Source organism: Solea senegalensis, linkage group LG20 (genome assembly GCF_019176455.1).
Source record: "Solea senegalensis isolate Sse05_10M linkage group LG20, IFAPA_SoseM_1, whole genome shotgun sequence".
NCBI lineage: Eukaryota > Metazoa > Chordata > Actinopteri > Pleuronectiformes > Soleidae > Solea > Solea senegalensis.
Window position 1 is genome coordinate 1397592 of NC_058039.1, and position 20591 is coordinate 1418182.

Consider the following 20591-nt stretch of genomic DNA (forward strand, 5'->3'; position numbering starts at 1 on the left):
TTAGTGTCCTATTTGTTGTTTGTTTGTTTAGAATAGCGTTTTAAGATTGAATGCACCTTCTGTCATTTTTGTAATCACAGGGAAATATATTATAGTCAGATGTTTGTGTGTGGAAAAATGTATTACAGGCAACTTCGGGGAAGCTGTGATTAAAAGTAGTAGATAGGAGTGATGAATCTCTCGTAGCCTGATCGCACGCTGTGATCATTTGTCTGGACATTTCTTGGCTCAAAGGCAGGAGCAGCGGCGGTTACGGCACAAAGCCCAGGAGGTGTAAATCTACTGTTAGCTGGAAGCCTGTTTCTCCCCATGAAAATATGATTTACTGGTAACAGGGAAGTACAGACAAGGACAGAACCCACAAATCAGCACACATATGTTACTCGCCATTAGATCTGAGGAAGAAAGGGACCGGAGTCTTCATGGATGGATGAACAGACCGAGGGGAATGAAATGAGGTGGGTGGGACAGGGACGTGATCTATGGGAGGAGAAGTGTTGATCTACGTCTTCAACATTGTTATGCGGGACATTTTTGCTGCATGTTAACTGAAACATGACTCTGGGCAAGTCATGAATTATTTACTTCATCCATTGACTGTATTTATAGACATTTTGATGCTTCAAACATGAAAGGACAGTAACAGCATCTGGTTTTGGATGACATCCTTCCTTTGCCCTCCATATACCTATTTTCAACAGCCCAGTCCTGTTACTTATGTTCTGTATTGGCCTTAATACCAGATTCAGATCTCATCAAGAAAACATCTCGTACACAGTTGTGGGTTTGTGTCCGAGTAAGTTTCACATCAGGATTCGTTGTGTGATGGCTCAACTGTCTACATTAATACTAAATATGACTTTTTCTGTATTTGTCACCTTATTGCCCTTGTTCCCAAGGTCAAATAGTGGACATTTTTATACGACACAAAGGCTAGTCCCTCGATTAAGTTGTGTGTGTGTGGTCAGAGCTGTGTTTTTACCTTCAAGGTGAATCAAATCTACTAAATTGAAATTACATTTGCAATCCTAAAAGTCCAGGCCACGTCTTTTGTGCATTCCAACATCGAGTCAGGATGGAGGGTTTGTATTCTAAGCGGCTGAAGTCTTGTGTCGTAAATGCTCTCCATCACTAGCTTAATGAGACTATTGAGAGTCCAGAGGTTATGAAGTTGATTAGTAATAGCTTTGCAGTGAACACAATCAGGAGGCGCAGTATTATTATCTGGGATTTTGGCTCACTGGGCCTTGGCATGGTTGTTATGGCAGCAGAGCCAGATGACACTGAATATTAAAGAACAAGCACAGATCAATTAGAGGGAAAGTCCACTTGTCTTTCTTCACATACACATAAAACACCCTTATTCTTATTGACTGACATCCTTTTTGCCCTTATAAGGCTTGAAATACTTACTTCTGCTTATACTGAAGCATTTGAACCACAAGACAAACAGAGAATACAATCAAGAGAAGTCAGAGAGAGAACATGAGGGTGTATTTCTTTGTCACCTCAGTATGTTCTGATTCGGTGAATCAGCAATCGCACACCCCGAGGAAGTTGCTAACAAGGCTGAGTCAATATCAGGGCTTCTTGTCATGTCTGCAGTAACTGGAACAGCAAGGCTCCACTTTACAAAAGAAACAAAGAAGCTGTCAAGTTTATTCATATGGCCAAGTATCACATTTAATGTAAGCAGGATTTACTGGCCCACTTCAACCCAAGCTCGGTGAACTGCTCTCGGTTCTTAAGAGGAAACCATTGTTTCAGGGGCATTTTGGAACAATTCCAGCTCTTCTTCATCTGCGTTACCCCTCAGTCAAGTCTCTTGTGACTAAGTTGGAAGCCTTTAAAAAGAAAGACGATGTCATTGAGCTATATTTGTGTTTATATCCTTGTAACCTGAATGGAAAAAGATCATGTCAGTGCAGATTTCAATTAAGGATTTGTTTTGAAGATTCACAAGCGTATGTGCAGTTTATCTCCTGCATATAAAGAGTCGCTGCTTCATTGACTGTTGAATCATGTAATGCTGCCTCCTCAATTAAAGATGCTTTTCTGCATTTCAAATGTGTAAGATTTGAATTTTCTTTTTACATGTGAAGATACAATTCATGTTTTTTTTTTTATTTGATATGGACATGCGTGATGTGTTTTATGTGTTGCAGTGAGGCACTTTCTCATTATGTCGAATACGGCATTGATCACAAAGACCCCACTGATGAGATTGATGACTTGGAACATTTCTCATGTCATGCTTCTGCAGTCAGACTAATGGTATTAGCTTGCCAGGATATTATAAGGAAGCTCTGTCATGCATTTCACTAGCGCTTGATACTGAAAAGCACAGTTGAGGAGCCACAGATGAATTATTCTGCTTTGTTCTTTTCCTCTAAATGCTCCAGTTCAGTAAAAGTCACTTCATTAATCGTTTTGGGACCGAACACAAGATTTTTAAGCTTCTCTGACCCCAAAAAATATGAGGGGCTGCTTAAGCCTTACCAGCTTGTACTGACTATGCCAACAGTTGAATAAAGGACGTACGTTCTTGCATGTCTCTGGCGTCTGTAATAATCTCACACACCTACTGTGTCTTCTCCCCTCCTTTCCTCTGCAGGTAATGCAGGTGGTGCGGGAGCAGATCATGCGAGCACTGACTCTCAAGCCTAATTCTCTGGACCAGTTCAAGAGTCGCCTGCAGAATCTGAGCTACACGGAGATCCTGAAGATACGCCAATCCGAAAGAATGAATCAGGAAGATTTCCAGTCACGTCCAATTCTGTGAGTCAACCATAGAGCATATATATATATATATATATATACATATACAGTATATATAAAAAGTGGACATCGTGTCCGGTTTGTAGGATGAGTCTAACTGGGAAGTAACAACTTATTACAAAAAGAACTTTGTTTGATTGGAAGTTTATGGGTAAAATTTTGGGGAGGAGTTATTGGTCTCCATCGCAACCTTCAGGTCTTTCAGTTGTGTTTGTTAAGCAAATCTACATTTGGGTACGAGTTACCTCAACCTTGACCTTCAATGGAAATAAATTATATTTCCCATTTAGAGGAAAATAAATGATAAAGCATGGCACATGTGGACACCAGTTCGATTGGCCATTACCATTAGTTGCCTGGTTTCAGGTGATGTCTGTGAATTATAGTTGTGCAAAAATGGCCTCACAATCTCATGGGAGTTTGTTTTGCAACGAGAAGACTGCGTCTGCTTTTGATATACAGACAATCGTCAAAATGTCAAATCCACACATATCAAAGTTTAACACTGGACTGTACAAAAGGTGCCATGTTTTCTCTGTTGAGGGAGTTGCTTAGTGATATTCCAGCTGTTATTACCCGTGTAAAGTAAAAAACAAAAAATAGGATTTAATTAGTATCAACAAACAAGAGGCATGGTTCATTAATTCACACGCTTGTGATTTATTCTTTCTATTATCCTCTTCATTTGTCAACCAAATCCCAGCTATTGACCTGATGCACGTTGCACCTGTGCTTTCATCCTGTGATTGAAAATATGCATTTAATCAAACTGTCTGCAAACATCGTTCCCATTGGATACTCTGTTAACAACCCTCGAGCTCATTACGCATGGAGAGCCGGTCTGTAATGGATCATTCACTGATTTAATGCAGGCTCTGTAATGAAGAACATTGTTTTGTCGTGCCTGTATTTAATGGAGTAACAAGCGTTATTGAAAATTTGTTTCACACACAGAGTGTGTCTGTTTGAAAAGTAATCAATGCTGAGCCCAAGGGCTTATTGAATCAATACTGGAAGGGTAGAGACCAAACCTTTGCAGTCAGTTATTTGCAGTAAGTGGAAGACATTTTGGGAAACTGTGGCACAAATGACTTAACTTTGTTGAAAGAAATTATTATTATTATTTTTTCAAACTTGTATGTAGAATACAATGTTTTCGTTCATTTTGTATTTTATTCATTAGGAAAAATAAGCGTATACCTAAATGCAAGCAGTTCACAGACAGCAATAAGTAAGTGAGATCGAATCAGACGCTGAAATGAAAAACATTTGATGACAGAACAACATGGAGAGCACAGAGCATCGCAGACTGATGAGTCTCCTTCCAGCAGTGTTAGTCTACCCGAGCATGGAATCTCCCCCTAATCAATACTGTGCGGTCATGATTTGTAAACATAATGAGCACAGAATGTCAGGCTGCAGATTTAAAGGAGCTGCGTATAACATTCTACAATTGCTGCCAATTTTCTGCGGGCCAATTATTGTAGGCAATGGCCTCAGAAATCAAAGGAAGGCGAATGGGAGACTTTATAGCTTCGGAGTAGAGCCGCGTCTATTCTGAAATGTCCTTGCTCAAAAAACATTAAAGGTCACTTTGACTCCTGCTAGCAGGATTTAGAAGTACTTTTTTTTGTAATTCAACTGAAGCTGCTGAGGACACGCTCACAAGAAAATGTTAAATGCACGACTTAATCCCCCAGAAATTAGAATGAAAGGTGGTTTAAATTAAATTGTTATCGAGTCCCTTTTCCACCTCTGATTTTACTCATACACTGTGAAGTTACTGTATAACACTCTACACACACACAAGGTTTAAAAATAGTTTTTTCTTTGCTTCTCTTCTTTCATTTTAACACCTAATACCAACCAGAGTGCTACTTGGCAAAACACCAGCCACTTAACTCAGTTGTCTGTGATTTTCTGTATGTGTTGGAGAGAATTAGAGTAGAATGAAACTGGAGCTGCTTCCTGAGAAGAGAGGGAAAGAAATTATCTGTGTCTAGACCAAACACAGTAAAGGCAAGTGATCATCATTGCCCATCCTTCCTCCACGCAGACCTTTTCTGCTGTTTCTTTTAAGATGCCGTAGCGAATGTCCAACTACAGATCACAGGATGACAGGAGTGACTGATGAGGCAAATGAGTCTGATGAATCTGTGAGGGAAACAAGAAAATGTACCTCACCTGTTAGAAATACACATTTGCATCTGATTTCTTCAATAGACAAAGAAATGAAATGGAAATGTCTCAAGAAAAAAAGATGAGGAGCGGCACTGGTGTAGATATTATGCATAATTCATGCTGACAAGTGTTGTGTGCGCCACATTAATAAGCAACACAGACACACATGCATGTCGACGCATGAATAAATGAGTGATCTAATCAGGAGCAGAAGCGGCACAGATTTCCACTGATCAGCCTTTTGGGAAGCAGTGGGACACATTTCTGACTGTGTTCATTCTGTGTGTTTCTCATTCTCTGTTCCCTGCTGGCAGTCGGTATCAGATGAATAATGCTCGCTTTCAGAAAACCCAGGGGAAAAGTAAAAGAATTCACTTCATGTCTCACAGCGTCATGTGGCTTCACTGCTGGCTGCGCATGGCATGTGTATGGTTTGCAACATTTAGATGTGTCTCCTGAAGCTGTAGTGCTGAACTTTAAAATAAATGAAATGTCCGCCACATTCAAACTTTTGTCAGATCAGTTCACACAATGCTGATTAAGCCAGTTGTGAATTTCTGTGTTTCTCAGTGTGACATTGTGTCTTTGGCGGCATTCCCACACTGCACACACACAGAGTGCAGCAGCTGCACAGTTCTAGTAAAGCAGGACGGTTAGTTTTTACTGTTGAAAATAAACTTGGGTGTTCAGTCGGATTTGAATCATGAGCGAGAATTTGGCTTCTTACGAATGCGATCATGAGATACTGAAAATGTGCGCCCAGCCAACAGCAATCAAGCTGCCTCAATATGTGCCAGTCACAGCTGCTGCTGTTTCCTTCACTGTGCAGCTCCAAGTTCCATGGACTCATGCTGGGCAAGTAATTAGGGAAGGGACCTTTTTTGTGTCCAATACTGATACCAATATCAGTCCAATACAGTCATTTTAGACCATTTATGAACGTATGAAGCTGTTGTTGAAACAACAACATTTATGCTGAGTCATTTCAAAGCCAACTGTGTAACAAATATTTTTGTCATTAACAGCCCAAACATGACTCAGCTAAAATGCCTTCGCTGGTTTTTATTAACATTTTTACAGTCTGTGCATTTTTATCTGTCCGATATCCAATCCAGTGATTTTGACCAATATCGGACCGATACCGATTCCTATGCCTACAAGTAATACTTACATTAAAAGAAAGATTTAGAACAGGTAACATACCAAAATACTGTAGAAACAAACATCACAAGATGGCACCTTGTCTTTCTCTATTTTCTCTCTCTCCGTTAGAGAGAGGATGGGGATAGTTGATGGAGACAAAAGTAGGTCATAGAGACAACATTATTTCGGTAATTACTCAGAAATCCACTGGGGGTGATAGAGATTTTGTCCTGCAGCTTCAGATGGATAATACTGTATGCATTTTTATTTTTATCTGCAGGGAGCTGAGGGAGAAGATCCAGCCAGAGATCATGGAGCTGATCAAACAGCAGAGGCTCAACAGGTTGTGTGAGGGAACCTGCTTCAGGAAAATCAGCAGTCGCAGGAGACAAGGTGAGACATGCAGTTCTTACACACGTGACACGACCATCACCCACCGATCATGAGCGCATATGAATTGAAATTCACATCTTCCTCTGTTGTGCCCCTGCAAAGTCTGTCCCTCCTGCGTATCCACTCACCGCCTTATTCCCTTTCACATACATAAATACATGTTTCTCTCACTCCTGCACATACAGGCCACATAAGGCACACAAAACAATTTAAAGTCACGTGATTAAAATCATAAAGATCTGATTCCTGGACGTCACGGGCTGCAGTCTTCAGGAAGTGAATTAAGAGGCTCACATTTAAGTTTTTCTGTGAAGGAAATTCTCATGACCGCGCGCACGGTGCTTCCTCTTGACGTAGACATGCAGTATGTGATATCTGCTGCTCGTGTCCTCTTCATCAAAACAATGACAACAACGCAGGGGTCAGGGGTTCTTATGGGAGTTGTAGCAGAGACGGGTTAAGTAGATGACGTCATAAAAAAGTCAGATTTCTATGGATTTGAATTAATACACTGAGGATAGAGGGATACAAAGGAAGACGTGACAGCCATCTCGGATAAGAACACTTTAGCTTGTGTAATATACTGCACTTTAGACCACCGTCGCTTGATCCCTTCATTACTCTGTCCTCCTCCTCCCTACAATTTCCATCCCCTCATTCTGCCACTTTTCTCTCTGCGCGTGCAAATACACTTAACAATTGAAAAAAAGAAACAGTGACAAGCTGTTCACGTCACTGTTAATGCATCATGCTGTCGTCAGCTGCCCTGCAGGAACTCTTCACTTCTACCAATAAGTCAAATCAAATCAATCAAAACGTGGCTGTTTTTTTGTTGTTTTTTTCCGCTCCTACGTCGGTGCACTCTGACATTTTCAAGACGTCTAAAAATACTTGCCATTCAGAAAGACCTACACTGTGGACCCACACTCTCTCTAAAGCGCTTCGGTTTAATTTAGCACAATAGCCTGTAGCGTTACACTTGCTTCAACCAGCTGCAGCAGAACGCTGACTGTAAGGAAAGCTGTCTTTTCCTCTGAGGACACTCGCGTCAAGGACACACTGTATGTTCACAAGTATACTCCTGCAATCCCCTCCATATCTGTGATCCTTGCTTTCTTGCTTTTTGGTTTCCTTGCATGCATGTGTGAATATACAGTGTAACACCATCATATTCCTCATTTTGATCAAGCTTTTAACAGCTTGTCTTTAAAACACATCAGACGCAATTTCACAGTTGTGTTGTTAGATTTGGAAACGATATACTGTTCTGTGTCGTGACTTCTTCTTTTTTTACATATATAAAAAGTCGCTGGTTCTCACCCTCTCCCACTCATCCCTCAGCATCTTGTACAACTATTTCAAACTCCCCCAGTCTGAATGGACTCAACATTTACATCTAATATTCATTTAGTCGACTCCAGTGCAGAGGACTCGTTTTTTCTTCTTTTTTTTACCCTCAAAAGTGCAAGTCTGGCCATTACAAGGAAAAGCTTCTCTCTAAAAGCTCACGGTGATGGTGTTTTGATGGGAAGAAGAAAGAGTAGAGTCTTTTAAGTGCAGAATTCTGGCAGGTTGCAGCACCAATAGAAGCTCAGGGAAGTGTGCTTTGTGTAAATGATGCACTAATGCAAAAGTACACTTGGAGGTTTTACCTGGTGTTTGTTGAATGTTGTCATTCTAGAGATTGATTTGAATTAGGACTTCCTGGACTTGCATGAATATGGTTAAATGTGGATGTAATACATGTGAAGCCAAAGTCTGGACCTCAACATGTTGCCTTCCAGGCAAAGGAATAACATGTGGGTTAGGGTTAGGGTTATGTGTGCATGTACAGACCTTTCCCAGTCACTGACCAGACACAGCTGGTAAATGCACAACCAAACATGAGGATCAACTCTATCAGCACCGAAATCATCTGAATTTGACAGCAACATCCTATTAATAATAAAAAAAAAAATATGGTTTACAGTATTTATTTTATCATGAGCATTAGAACAAAAAACAGATTGTATGATTTAAAAGCAGTCACATAAAAATGAGCAACCTCCTCCTTTTTTCAGTTGGTTTATGTGATAGATTTGCACGTGTAGTAAAAATTCAAAATTATTTTCCATTAGAAACCACAACTCTCCAAATTGCCCTGAATTTTAATTAATATATGTATATGTATATATATATATATATATATATATATATATATGTATATGTAGATATATATGAATTTCATTGACCTGTTGTAAAACAGTAATTATTGCCCCTCTCTATATCTACTGTGGATCTTGTGTCTGTAATATTTCTGCTTCAAATATAGACTTTGTTATTGTCTTGAAAGGAAAATAATTCCAGTCACATGGAGTCATGGTCAAGCTTTGCCAGGAAAAAAAAGCAAAGATTGTCCTCTCTTGATCCTAACGTGTGTTTTTTTTAATTTATCAATTTTTTTTTATCATCATTTTTAAAATGATAAAAGCCATCTGGTCTGGTCTCATGCACAGTGCTCCACACAGCCATCTGTGCATTTTCCTTCAGGCCTTTTTCTTTATTTCTTTATCTTAGAATTCTTTTGGCACAACAATTTTCTTTCCCATTGGTGACTCATCTAATCGCGTATGATGTCGTCTACCAGTGCGTTACTCGATAACTCGTCTAAATCTGTCTCCTCCTCCTCTCTGTTGTTCTTCCTCCTAATCTTCGCTCCCAGATAAATTTTGGTATTGCCGTCTGTCTCCGAACCATAAAGTCCTGCACTATGGAGACCTGGAAGAGAGCCCTCAGGGCGAGGTACCCCACGACTCTTTGCAGGACAAACGTGAGTGCAGCTCATAACATGTATCATTAAGTCATCTTTTTAACGAAGACGCATTTGTCATAGGAATGTTGTTGTTGTTGTTGTTGTTGTTGTTGTTGTTGTGAACACGCTGCTGTCCTCTCTGCAGTGCCTGTGGCTGATATCAAAGCTGTTATCACCGGCAAAGACTGTCCTCACATGAAGGAGAAGGGAGCCCTGAAGCAAAACAAGGTGTGTGTATGCCACATGTGATGCATCTGTGTGTGTGTGTGTGTGTGTGTATGTGTATACAGGAGAAAGAATGTGTTTCTGTGTGCATGAGAGCTTCATAACATCATGTCAGTTATATAATTCTGCTTTGGGGAAATGACTCAATAACTTTGTATCTCCAGACGTGGCCGTCAGTGACGTCGTGCAGGAATAAATCACAGAATAGTCCTTTAGCTGCAAACACAAGTCACAGAAGAAAACATGCTGACATCTTTTCTTTGTACTGGTTAAATTTGAAAGTCACACACCCCTCTGTGGTTCCTCGACTAGAATGAAAGAGCCATCTTGTGTGTGTGTAAACATCCTCCTCTCCTCTCCTCTCCTCTCCTCTCCTCTCCTCTCTAGACTCCCCCCGCCTCCCCAGCATGGGACTCAGATATATTGGATCGTGGATAAATAGCTTTGAAGACAAAGGAGCATGTCTCCTTCCCGCTTTGTCTCTTTTATTACCTTGTCGATAAGTGCGGGTCGTGAAGAATGACCCGAGGGGGATCTGTGGCTCTGTCACAGCCTCGTGAATGAAAACACAACCAGATTTCATTACTCAGTGTTACAAAGCCAGTCAAAGTCACCTCTGCGGGCTTCAGAGCAGAATGTGCGCGCAGAGACAGAGGACGGAGAGTAAACCGATATTCAAAACTTCCAAATGTAGGCCTGATAGTTTTGGCCCAAGTATCCCATTAGTGCCATATAACAATAACAATAACAATAACAAGAATAAGAATAATGATAATACACTTTATTTTCAGGGTGGAATGAAAAGTCTAAAGTCAAAAAGTAAAAACCCCTGTTTTAACTTTGAAATAAAACAAAAGATGCAAATAAAAGTTTTCTTTTCGAAATATCTAGTGTTCCAAAGTTTAGCGGCGTAAGTGACAAAGGCGGACGTACCGAGGGGCCGTCTTGACCTCGGTTCAGATGCTGTCTGTGTCTGATGAAATGTGTGTCATTTAGAGAGCAGGTGCAGCGACCTGAAGCAGCAGTGTGCCCGTCACCTGCACTGCACTTTGCATCTCATTTCTGAGGCAGACCTTCTCGCCTTCACACAAATCCCCGAATATTTGATAAGTGTGGAGAATTAAAGCGCGGGTGCATATTTGTGTGGGAAAACAACACCGAATTTACAGTAGAACACGATGTCTTTTTTATTACATGGAATAAAGAGTAAACGCTGTTCAAGATTTTTTTATTTGTGTGGTCTATAATCCAGTATATTCCCTCAGCCTGATAATGCACTAAGATGACAAACACAATATTTTACTGCCTCTGCATTTTAACATCAGCATCTCTGCATACAGCTCCACAGATTGAAATGAGACTTTAAGGCTTTAAAAACTTGTAAGTCAGCGTTGAGTGGGAGTGATTCGGCATCATGACATGTTTTGTTTTCTTATCTGAACGCCATCTTATCAGCGCTGCCTCATTAACTCTGCCAAGGTTGTGAGGCCCAGATTGTGTAATTGCTTTGTGCCTTAGTAAATTAGACCCTAATTTCACGCAGATTGCAAGCACACATTTTAATGAATTGCTTTCATCTATGCACATCTGTATCGTCTCGTCCCCGTTCCATCCTCCCACTGTGTTCAATTTGTTTTCCACTCGTGGATTTAGTGGGAAAATAACATAAATGATGTCTAGTCTCTAAGGACAAGCCGTGTATTTCTCCTTTTTGACTCCTCTCTGTCTCGCTCTCTCTCTCATGATGGCATGAGGAGAAGGGAGAGGTTATATACTGTATATATACTGTACTACAAATCTTACCTGTTCTCTTTTTTTCCCCTTCATTCTTCCATCCCACCTCCACTCCCTCCGCCCTCCCCACCTGTCACCCTTACTTCTGTCCAGGAGGTTTTAGAGCTGGCCTTCTCTGTCCTCTACGAGTCTGACGAGTATTTAAACTTCGTTGCTCCCGACAAACATGAGGTAAGTCAACACTGTTGTGGTTCTTTTATATAATATACACATATACATACATTTTCCTATTTATATTACAATGCAATGTCCGGTTGTCCATAATGAACACGTTTTCTTAATCTCCAACGATCAAATGTGGGACATTTTTCTAATAAATTCTTACCCACAACTCCTTTAAGTCTCAAACTTGAAGACTTGGAGACACTGTGTGTGTGTGTGTGTGTGTGTGTGTGTGTGTGTGTGTGTGTGTGTGTGTGTGTGTGTGTGTGTGTGTGTGTGTGTGTGTGTGTGTGTGTGTGTGTGTGTGTGTGTGTGTGTGTGTGTGTGTGTGTGTGTGTGTGTGTGTGTGTGTGTGTGTGTGTGTGTGTGTGTGTGTGTGTGTGTGTGTGTGTGTGTGTGTGTGCGTGTGCGTGTGTGTGTGTGTCCTTGAGCAAGTTTGTAATTAGATTAAGAGAAGAAGAAGGTGTCTCCGCTCAGTTTCTCCTGAGTCACTGTGTTGATGGTTTGTTTGTCGAAGGCCTGTCTTTAAAGCAGATGGTGTTTCCATGTTGTCAGCTGCTTTCCGACTTTATCAACATCACTTGCTTAATTATAGACTTCCCCCCTCCCCCAGTCTAGTTTCACGAGTTCAGTTTCTCACTCCTGATTTATCTCCTTCCTCTGTGTCCACAGTACTGCGTGTGGACCGACGGTTTGAACGCCCTCCTCGGTAAGGAGATGACCAGCGATTACACCAAATCTGACATGGACACCCTGCTCTCGATGGAGATGAAGCTCCGCCTTTTGGATCTAGAGAACATCCAGATTCCGGAGGCCCCGCCCCCAATTCCCAAAGAACCTAGCAACTATGACTTTGTTTACGACTGTAACTAGACAAACACATAACCGAAACAGAACCCAGACCCATTCAGCACCTACTGTACTCATTGGACCAAACCCCCCCTTTTCTTATAAACTGGAACAAAATGAATAAAACCATATAACATTACAAAAAATGAACTGTGATGAGAAATAGGCTTTTTTTTCCTCTTTGTCTTCGCTAGACCTCAATAATGGAGAGAACGCTGCATATTAATATGCTCTGTGCACTTGAAGGACTCTGGGTCGATTCATGCTCATCAGTTTTCCATGGAGATTTGGCCTGTCACTGGTTGTCCTGCATCCTTTTCCTCACTCTCCTCCTGTGTCTGATGTTTCTATACATTCATACTTCTTCTTCTTCCTGGCCACGGTGTCAGCTGTCATCTTGCTTGAAGATCATTTGTAGACAAAATGCGTAGAAATTCGATTTGATTCCGCTTCCTTGTTGTTCTTGTTTATGCTTATGTTATTATTTTTTTCCTCAGGGCTTTTGTGGGGAGGGAGGGCGGTTGTGTTGGAGCAGGAGCAGTGAGGGACAGAGGGACGCGGGGGAGGCTTGGGATTTGTGTTCTGTTGTCAATTCCCCAGCAGTATTTCCTGTCACATTCTCACTTACAGTATTTGTGGCAGCTAGATGTTTTCCAAGGGGCTGACAAAAAAGATTCAATACTCATGAAAATAGTCTCTTGTATCCATGCTGTCCTAATACAAATATACTGAAGACTGTTAGAAAAAAGTCCATCCACAAAATCCAGGCACTGTACGACAGTAAAAAGCCTCTTTTTTATATATATATATATATATATATATATATTCTAATCTTGATGTTATTATCCCGTTGCAGCTTATTGCATCTTGTACACACTCCCGCTGTGACTTTGCCCAAAAACAACACCTGTTCAATCACTCCCATTATGAACCACACACTCATCCCTCCCTCATTTTATTCACTGCTGTACACAACATTCCTAAGCAATATTTGATTTTTTTTTTTTCCTTTTTGTTTACCATTTGTAAAGTTGTCCTAATTTTGTGATTTTAAAATTGCCAAGTTGTTGCTGTTACAAAGAGGATGTTGGTATTTGATTGAAGGGAAGTTGGGTTTTTTGTGTGTGTTCAGGATTGTATGGCCACAAAATTGAAAGTCTGTGTATTTCTTTTCTTTCTTTTATTTAAAAACAGATCACGGTTTTTATTTCTGGTTTGATTTATGTATCTTCCCCCCTACCTATTTAATACCTTCTTATGTTTTTCTTTAGGATTTTTCAGAGCCCCTGAAAACTGCTGTTTACATTAAAGATTGAAGAACCGATGCATTTTTTTTTTCTGTTTCCTGTCTTTATTCATGACGTGCATGCACCAAGTGGATCATACCACTTACAGCAACAAACAAAACTGAATAAAAAAATGAGTCACAGATCATTAGGACAAATAGCTCAGTCCATCAGAAGATGATTTGTATCTCTGAGGCCATGACTTCAAATCTTACAATGAATTGAATTTCACACAATTTTAAAATTTCAGACCAAAGAATGTTGCTCTGCAGCTCTGTAAGAATAGCTTGTATGTCTGAGGTTGAGTTCAAAACTCACTATGTTGTTTTTTTTACTGAAAGATTCAATGTTAACAGTCAAAGCTGCTCCTGCAGTTCTTCAGTAGGAGCCGACTTCACACTGTGAAGTTCTGGGGTTGTGGGTTCAGTTCTTACAAAGACCAAGACATTTTAAAGATCAACATCCAAAGTGAAGATTGAAAGGAGACGAAAAGTCCAAAACGCACCAGGAATTCCATGTGGTGGAGGATTTGTTTGTAACCATGAGGGATGTTCGCTCCACAAGATGGCAGCTTCAGTTCCATGACAGTGGGGTTGTGTGCAGACCATCTCGGAGTGGGTTCAGTTTCACAACAATTAAAAACAAGGTGAGGGCTGCTGTCTGTGGTTGTGGACAGGGATAACCACCCCAAAACCCCCCTTCCCTGCCCTGGTGGAACCGAACATGCCAGACTCACATACTAGGACATTTTTGACAGTTAGTGATTTTGGACAACTTACTATACTATGACCTTTTTGACCGATTTTGGACGACATACTATAGTATGAGTTTTTAGACTGATTTTGGAAGATATACTATACTATGACTTTTTTGACTGATTTTGGACGACATGGTATAGAATTACTTTTTTGACAGATTTTGGACGACATATTAAACTATGACTTTTTTGACTGATTTTGGACCAAATACTATACTATGACATTTTTGACTGATTTTGGACGACATACTATACTATGACTTTTTTGACAAATTTTGGACAACATACTATAGTATGACTTTTTTGTCACATTTTGGACAACATACTATAGTATGACTTTTTAGTCAAATTTTGGGCGACATACTAACCTATGACTTTTTAGTCAAATTTTGGACGACATACTATACTATGACTTTTAGAACTATGAGAGGTCACCTCTTTGAAAAGGGACTGTTTACTGGGACTAATCTGAGAGGATTAGAATCTGTGCACCACTGACTTAATGTGATGCATGCTGGACTTAACGAGACGGTTAGAAATTCTGTCGTAAACTGGAAAAAGTGTTTGTGGATTTGGTGTCAGTTAAATATATATTCAGTATTCTCAGTTTAAGGTTGAGACACAATTGAAAGACAAATGTGAAACACTGCTCATCTTCAATACATCCCTCATACTTGCAACTGAAAAAGCTACAATGTCACTCACAAACATGAGACAGTAAGTATAAAGTGTCAGCTGATGGACGGCTGCAATTTTTAGGCTCCTACCCTGCAGTTGGTAGCATCCACTGTGCTTATCCTTGACTGCAGCCAATCACAGTTGAAAGGTCACCAGTGTGTCACACTGCAGAAAATTAACATATTCTTTGTTGGCTACAGCGTCGTCGATGGGGACCGTCCACCATGGCAAACGTCATAGACTTGCTTGGCTCCGCCTCCCTGATTGTGAACAGGAACCCGTCCATGTCCAGACCCTACATGCTCTACCAGCTTTTCAACTTGGCCTCATCCATCCTTTCACCATCCACTGTAGTCCTCATGATTGCAGGTCAGGCCTACTGGATTATTCTAAACAAAATATAAACAAACATTTGGTTACAGATTACACAAGAACAAGTGGTAATCCTGTCATTCATTGGTTAAATAGGAACAATGCTTCTGTTCTTGTTATTAGAGAAGGAAACAACAAGAAAGGCTAATAATTATATGGTATTATAAGTAAATTAGGTCACTCACGCTTCCACTGACAGAGCTTGTAAAAGCAGTTCTTTGTTCCTTTCTGACTCCCAGGTAGCTTCACTGTACTTTTGAATATTACACCCAATGCTGCTCTGGTCCTGGCTGTGATACCACCCGCCATTTTCCTCGGCATCAGCTTCAAGATCAAGTCTGACACTCAGATTAAAATTGCTGCAGTCTTGAGCACCTTTTATGGCTTCCTCATGATGATATCAGCACTCGTCCTAATAGGTGCGTCAGAAGCAAATCCAGCAATCCTCAAAGCCTGAGACAGTTTGCTAATCTCATTTCTCGTGTCCTTCAGCCACCATGATGGCTGAAAAAACTATCATGACTCCGAGCAGCCTCTTCATCATCGCCCTTGCCTGCTTTTACCTGCTCACGGCCATCATGCATCCTCAGGAGGTTGGTCTGGTGGTCTATGGCTTGCTTTACATCCTCTGCATCCCCAGTGCCTACCTGCTGCTGGCCATTTACAGCATGGTCAACATGAACAACGTGTCCTGGGGAACCAGGGAGACGGTGGCCCCTCCTGGACCTGGTGCACCTGTGGCTGCACCCCCACTAACCACAGCACAGAAAAGTAAATACTATAGTATGCATGTGTATAAACCCACAATAACCAATGAGCTCGAGCAAATCAAGAAGTTTCCCCAACCAGACAGCTAGCAACATCTAGCCCTGTAAAACAACACACTTGTTTCTTGTTATTTCTTATTTATTTCCGAACCACCTCCAGCTGTTAATTCTGTCCTCACAACCATGACATCATGCAGACGCCACAGCTACTAGCTCCTAACTACTAGGCTCTTTCATGTTTGGTAACGTTCCGCAATCACATTTGTTCTAATCAGTTAGGATTTAAAAATGCTTTAGTTCTCATTTCAACCACTCGTCATTCAGACAGAACCTGTTATTAATAAACTTTAAACTGTTTGTGACACACAGCTGCTTCATTTAACATCCAGCTTGAACTGAAACTGTTATTTCCTCTTCTTCGTTACAGTGAAAAACAAACTCACAGAGATCTTCACGCAGTCAAATTGCTGTAGAAAAGTCTGGCGAGGATGCAGAGGCGAGGAGGTCGTCGTCAGCAGGCAGAACAGCATGATTTTTCAGGAAGAGCAGTACGGACCTCAGCCCCAGAACACAATTGTTGTGGATGAAAGGATTCCTGAAATTCCCCAGGTAGAGCAGAGGTGAGAAGTGACCATTTGACTGATTTAAGGTTTCTAGAAAATGTGTTTTAACTCTTCATAAACAATTGAAAACTCATGGCTGAGTCACTGAGGGAAAAACACTAATAAAATACATTGTCAGTCAATATTTCTAATTGGTTTTCATATGTACTGTACTGCATATTGTCTTGGTCAGAATCCACAATGTCAATTCCAACTATAAGCAAAATGTGTGTCATTGGCTTCAGTCGATCAAGTTTGAAATACCTTAAGTGAAAGATTAGCACGACATAATGTCTCAGAATAGATTATTCAGACAAACTAATGTTATTTTGTAAATGGACGACAGCTTCATCTTTAACCTCATAAGAGTTGCACTGGTTCCTTCACTGATATGCTGCTAATGTTTGGTTTATAATTTTGTAGCAGAGTCGAGGAGCCTCCTGCAGTCGTCTGTCCGAACCAGTGTGAGTGTTTTCTTTCTGATTTAGCAAAACAGAGTTTAAGAAAAACAAAGTTGATTTCTCATGTGCTGATATTGACTAATATTTCACTTCTGGCTTGCTCTTTTCTTCAGGTTGGGTCTCACAGCTACAGAGTTTGTCTGAGGACATGCAACTGCGAGAGGGTCAACTCCACCAGGTGTGTGTTTTCCTTTTCTTGTTTATTAATTTTTTCATAACTTTTCATAAATCTCTTGTTCTGAACAATGTTTGTAAAATACCTGTTTTAAACCTAACCTCACCTCCATTATCAAATGCACTGCATGTTATCATAATGGTTGCTTATGCAAACTGTTGATTACAAAGTTGACGTTTAGGGCTGTAAACTCTTTGATTTAATTGTCTGTCAGGATCAAGTCTGACTTCATGCCTTGCACTTGAGAAGTTAGAAAAATAAATTATTTGAAGATGCCGTCGTATGTTCTTGAACAGAGCGCATGGTGCTAAGAAAACAACTATTTGGCAACACATTTCCAGTTTAGAAAGTAGGTGTGATTGACCAAAAAGCAATTAATTACTCCGTGCAATGTGAAAATGATGAAGGCAAATGCAATTTTTTTTTTTTAATTAAAATAAATATAGATGAGCTATGATTGTTCAACTGTGAGGTAGAGATTTACTGGATGGATTTGCATCACTATGCAGGACGAGGAGCATTTTTTTAGAGAACTGACGTCAAAATACCTGGAGCCTCTGCCCGACGACAAAAAGAAACAGAAGCTAATGGCTGAGAAACTCAAGGCACTGAGAAACAAGGTATTAATGCATCAGTTTGTCAACACGTCTGCAAAATGCCATGACAGTCGAGATAGATGTAAACAAATCAGTTTGTCTTGCAGATGACATTCGCATACTTCATGTGCAACGCTGTCTGGCTCGTGATGACCTTTACCCTCCAGCTGGCAGACGCAAACATCGCCATCCAGGTGCCGAAGCTCGACACCAACATGGAGTTCACAGGACAATACATGTACATCGACCCACTCGGCTTCATGTTCATTTTCTCCTTCGCCTTTGTGGTGCTCATCCAGTTCCTGTCTATGCTGTGGCACAGGTAACCAATCAGAGCAAGGAGGAATGTTTCTGCCATTTTTCAGTTTCTACATTCTTCCCACAATTCATACTTGAATGGAAGCACTGAATTGTACAATAACAGCGTTATTGTACAATTTCAGTTGTGTTTATTTGTTACACACGTGGAATGGGAAAAAGGAGTCTCCAGTGTGTAGGTATTGAAGGATCATTTTTATTTTATTATAAACACAGAAACACGGTCGTTTTAACATGAATGGCTACAATCGCTACACGATGCTTTGCGCGCTAGTCCTTACTGAGGACCAAAAATACACATCATCATATTTACACAAATACTTCTATTTCAATACGATTACTCAGATCCTCTCTGCATTGCACAACATAATCCTACAAATAATAAAGAATATAAATTGCAATATTTCCATATCTTTGCCATGACAACAAATTATTAACACAATAAAAACATTACTTTGAATTCACAACTATTGCAACATACATCATCTGCTCAATAACTAGAGCGAGCCACAACCATGGATGTATTATAAGATTATATTATATTATATTCTTATAATACATCCATGGCCACGACACACACCACACCATTCACACTTCTCCCTCACTCCCAACCACAGACGCACTTCTTTTCCCTCGCGTATATCAGGTGCGCATCTCTCGCCGTCATTACGTCCTGTGATCGTTAATATTCCACACACACATTCACTTCACGGATATACTTTCCGGTTCATATCTTAATTTTACCTCGCACTTCATCTCATACTATTAATGTGCATTGTCTGCGGCTACTCACCTGTAAACACGGCCGTTTTAACATGCATGGCTACAATCGCTACTCGGTGCTTCGCGCGCTGGTCCTTAACCACTGAGGACCCTCGCGGCTGCCTCGCACCGCGAGCGCATAGCTGCCCAGGCTACTGCCTGCCCGTATGTAATTCTTACCATTTTCTTTGTACACTTTCATAATGAACTCCTTTACAGTAATGTGTGCGCTATTGTCTGCGATACCCAGCTACCAGACTAATTTAAACAACAATAATAATACTAACAATATGAAATAAAATGAAGACATACAACTTATTATTCACATGAAATAAATTAAATGAAATGACATTTTGATGGGGGGGTTCCCGTTTCAAAGCCATTCTAATCATGTATCCCACATATTATTAGTTTTTTCTGTGTTTTTAATGTTGTTTTTTGTTATGGACCCCAGGAAGACGAGCCTCTTCTTTATTTATTTATTTATTTATTTATATCAATCTTTAGGGCATTGCTAATAAGGGATTCTTATAAATCAACAAAGTGAAGAAATCTGTCGACTCAGCTCCATCTAATTTGTTTTATGATTAACAAGAACAACATACAGAATCACAGCACCGTCCATCTCACCCTCCATTTCACCTTTCACTGTTTTTCTGTAAAAGTCAAATCAGGAAACTGATTCAATACATGCTAGCTTCGATTTTATCCTCCGCATGTATACTCGGACTCTGCAAGTTGTCCAATTGCCTGTCTTAGTCGTACTAGGACCTTAGCTTGATTTTACTGTGCATGTAAAAGTGGCAAAAAGAAATAGGTAGTATGCAGTATAGTATTCGCTGCATTTTCTTAGGACATGCATGCGTTATTGGTTTTTGTGTTTATTCAAACTATGTTGTTGTAATTTCTGTGTATGTGTGTGTTTTTGTTTCAGAGTCTCCACCCTAATCCATTATGTGGCCTATCTGGACACAGAGTCAAAGATTAAAAAAGAACAACAGCCAACCAAAGAGGTACAAACAACTGTCACATCACCACTATACTACTACCACCACCACTACTACTAAATGTATTGCTAAATCACTACATACATTATCTCAAGGCTCTTTACATAGTCAGGCAGAGTAAGTGCGACTGATCCTGGGTATTTAAACTGCCACAGAATAACGATAATTTGAAGCATGAAAAAGTTGAACGCTGATTATTCAGCCAATAGCAAAAGTATAGTGGCCTGCATGAGTGTTTGCACATGTGATGAAAATATAATTTAAGTGTTTATGAAACACATTGAAGTTATTTTGAAGAAAGCTGGCCACTGCTACATCGGACAGTACTCCACTGTCCATATACCATGTGAGAACAACAGATACAGCAGATGAACAATAACCACTACTCACTTCATACGCATATTTTTCCATGTTGCTCAGGTAATAATGCAGTTCACCTACCTACATGAATTAGTAATTGAGTGTAAATGTTAATGTTCTGGCACTGTAAGGAA

General features: G+C 40.3%; 1 protein-coding gene across 2 annotated transcripts in view; it reads left to right on the forward strand.

The window, feature by feature from the left end:
* The window catches only part of LOC122786307 (engulfment and cell motility protein 1), a 45202-nt gene extending 32796 nt beyond the window's left edge, over positions 1 to 12406 (forward strand). The window contains exons 8-13 of one of the 2 annotated variants that reach the window (XM_044052509.1): positions 2615 to 2778; positions 6383 to 6495; positions 9197 to 9304; positions 9432 to 9514; positions 11402 to 11476; positions 12140 to 12406. In XM_044052509.1, the coding sequence (XP_043908444.1) occupies positions 2615 to 2778; positions 6383 to 6495; positions 9197 to 9304; positions 9432 to 9514; positions 11402 to 11476; positions 12140 to 12340 (744 nt within the window). In that variant the 3' untranslated portion in view covers positions 12341 to 12406. Of the gene's footprint in view, positions 1 to 2614; positions 2779 to 6382; positions 6496 to 9196; positions 9305 to 9431; positions 9515 to 11398; positions 11477 to 12139 lie in introns of both variants that reach the window. The other variant, XM_044052511.1, reaches the window with a different exon arrangement.
* The last annotated feature ends 8185 nt before the right edge of the window (positions 12407 to 20591 follow it).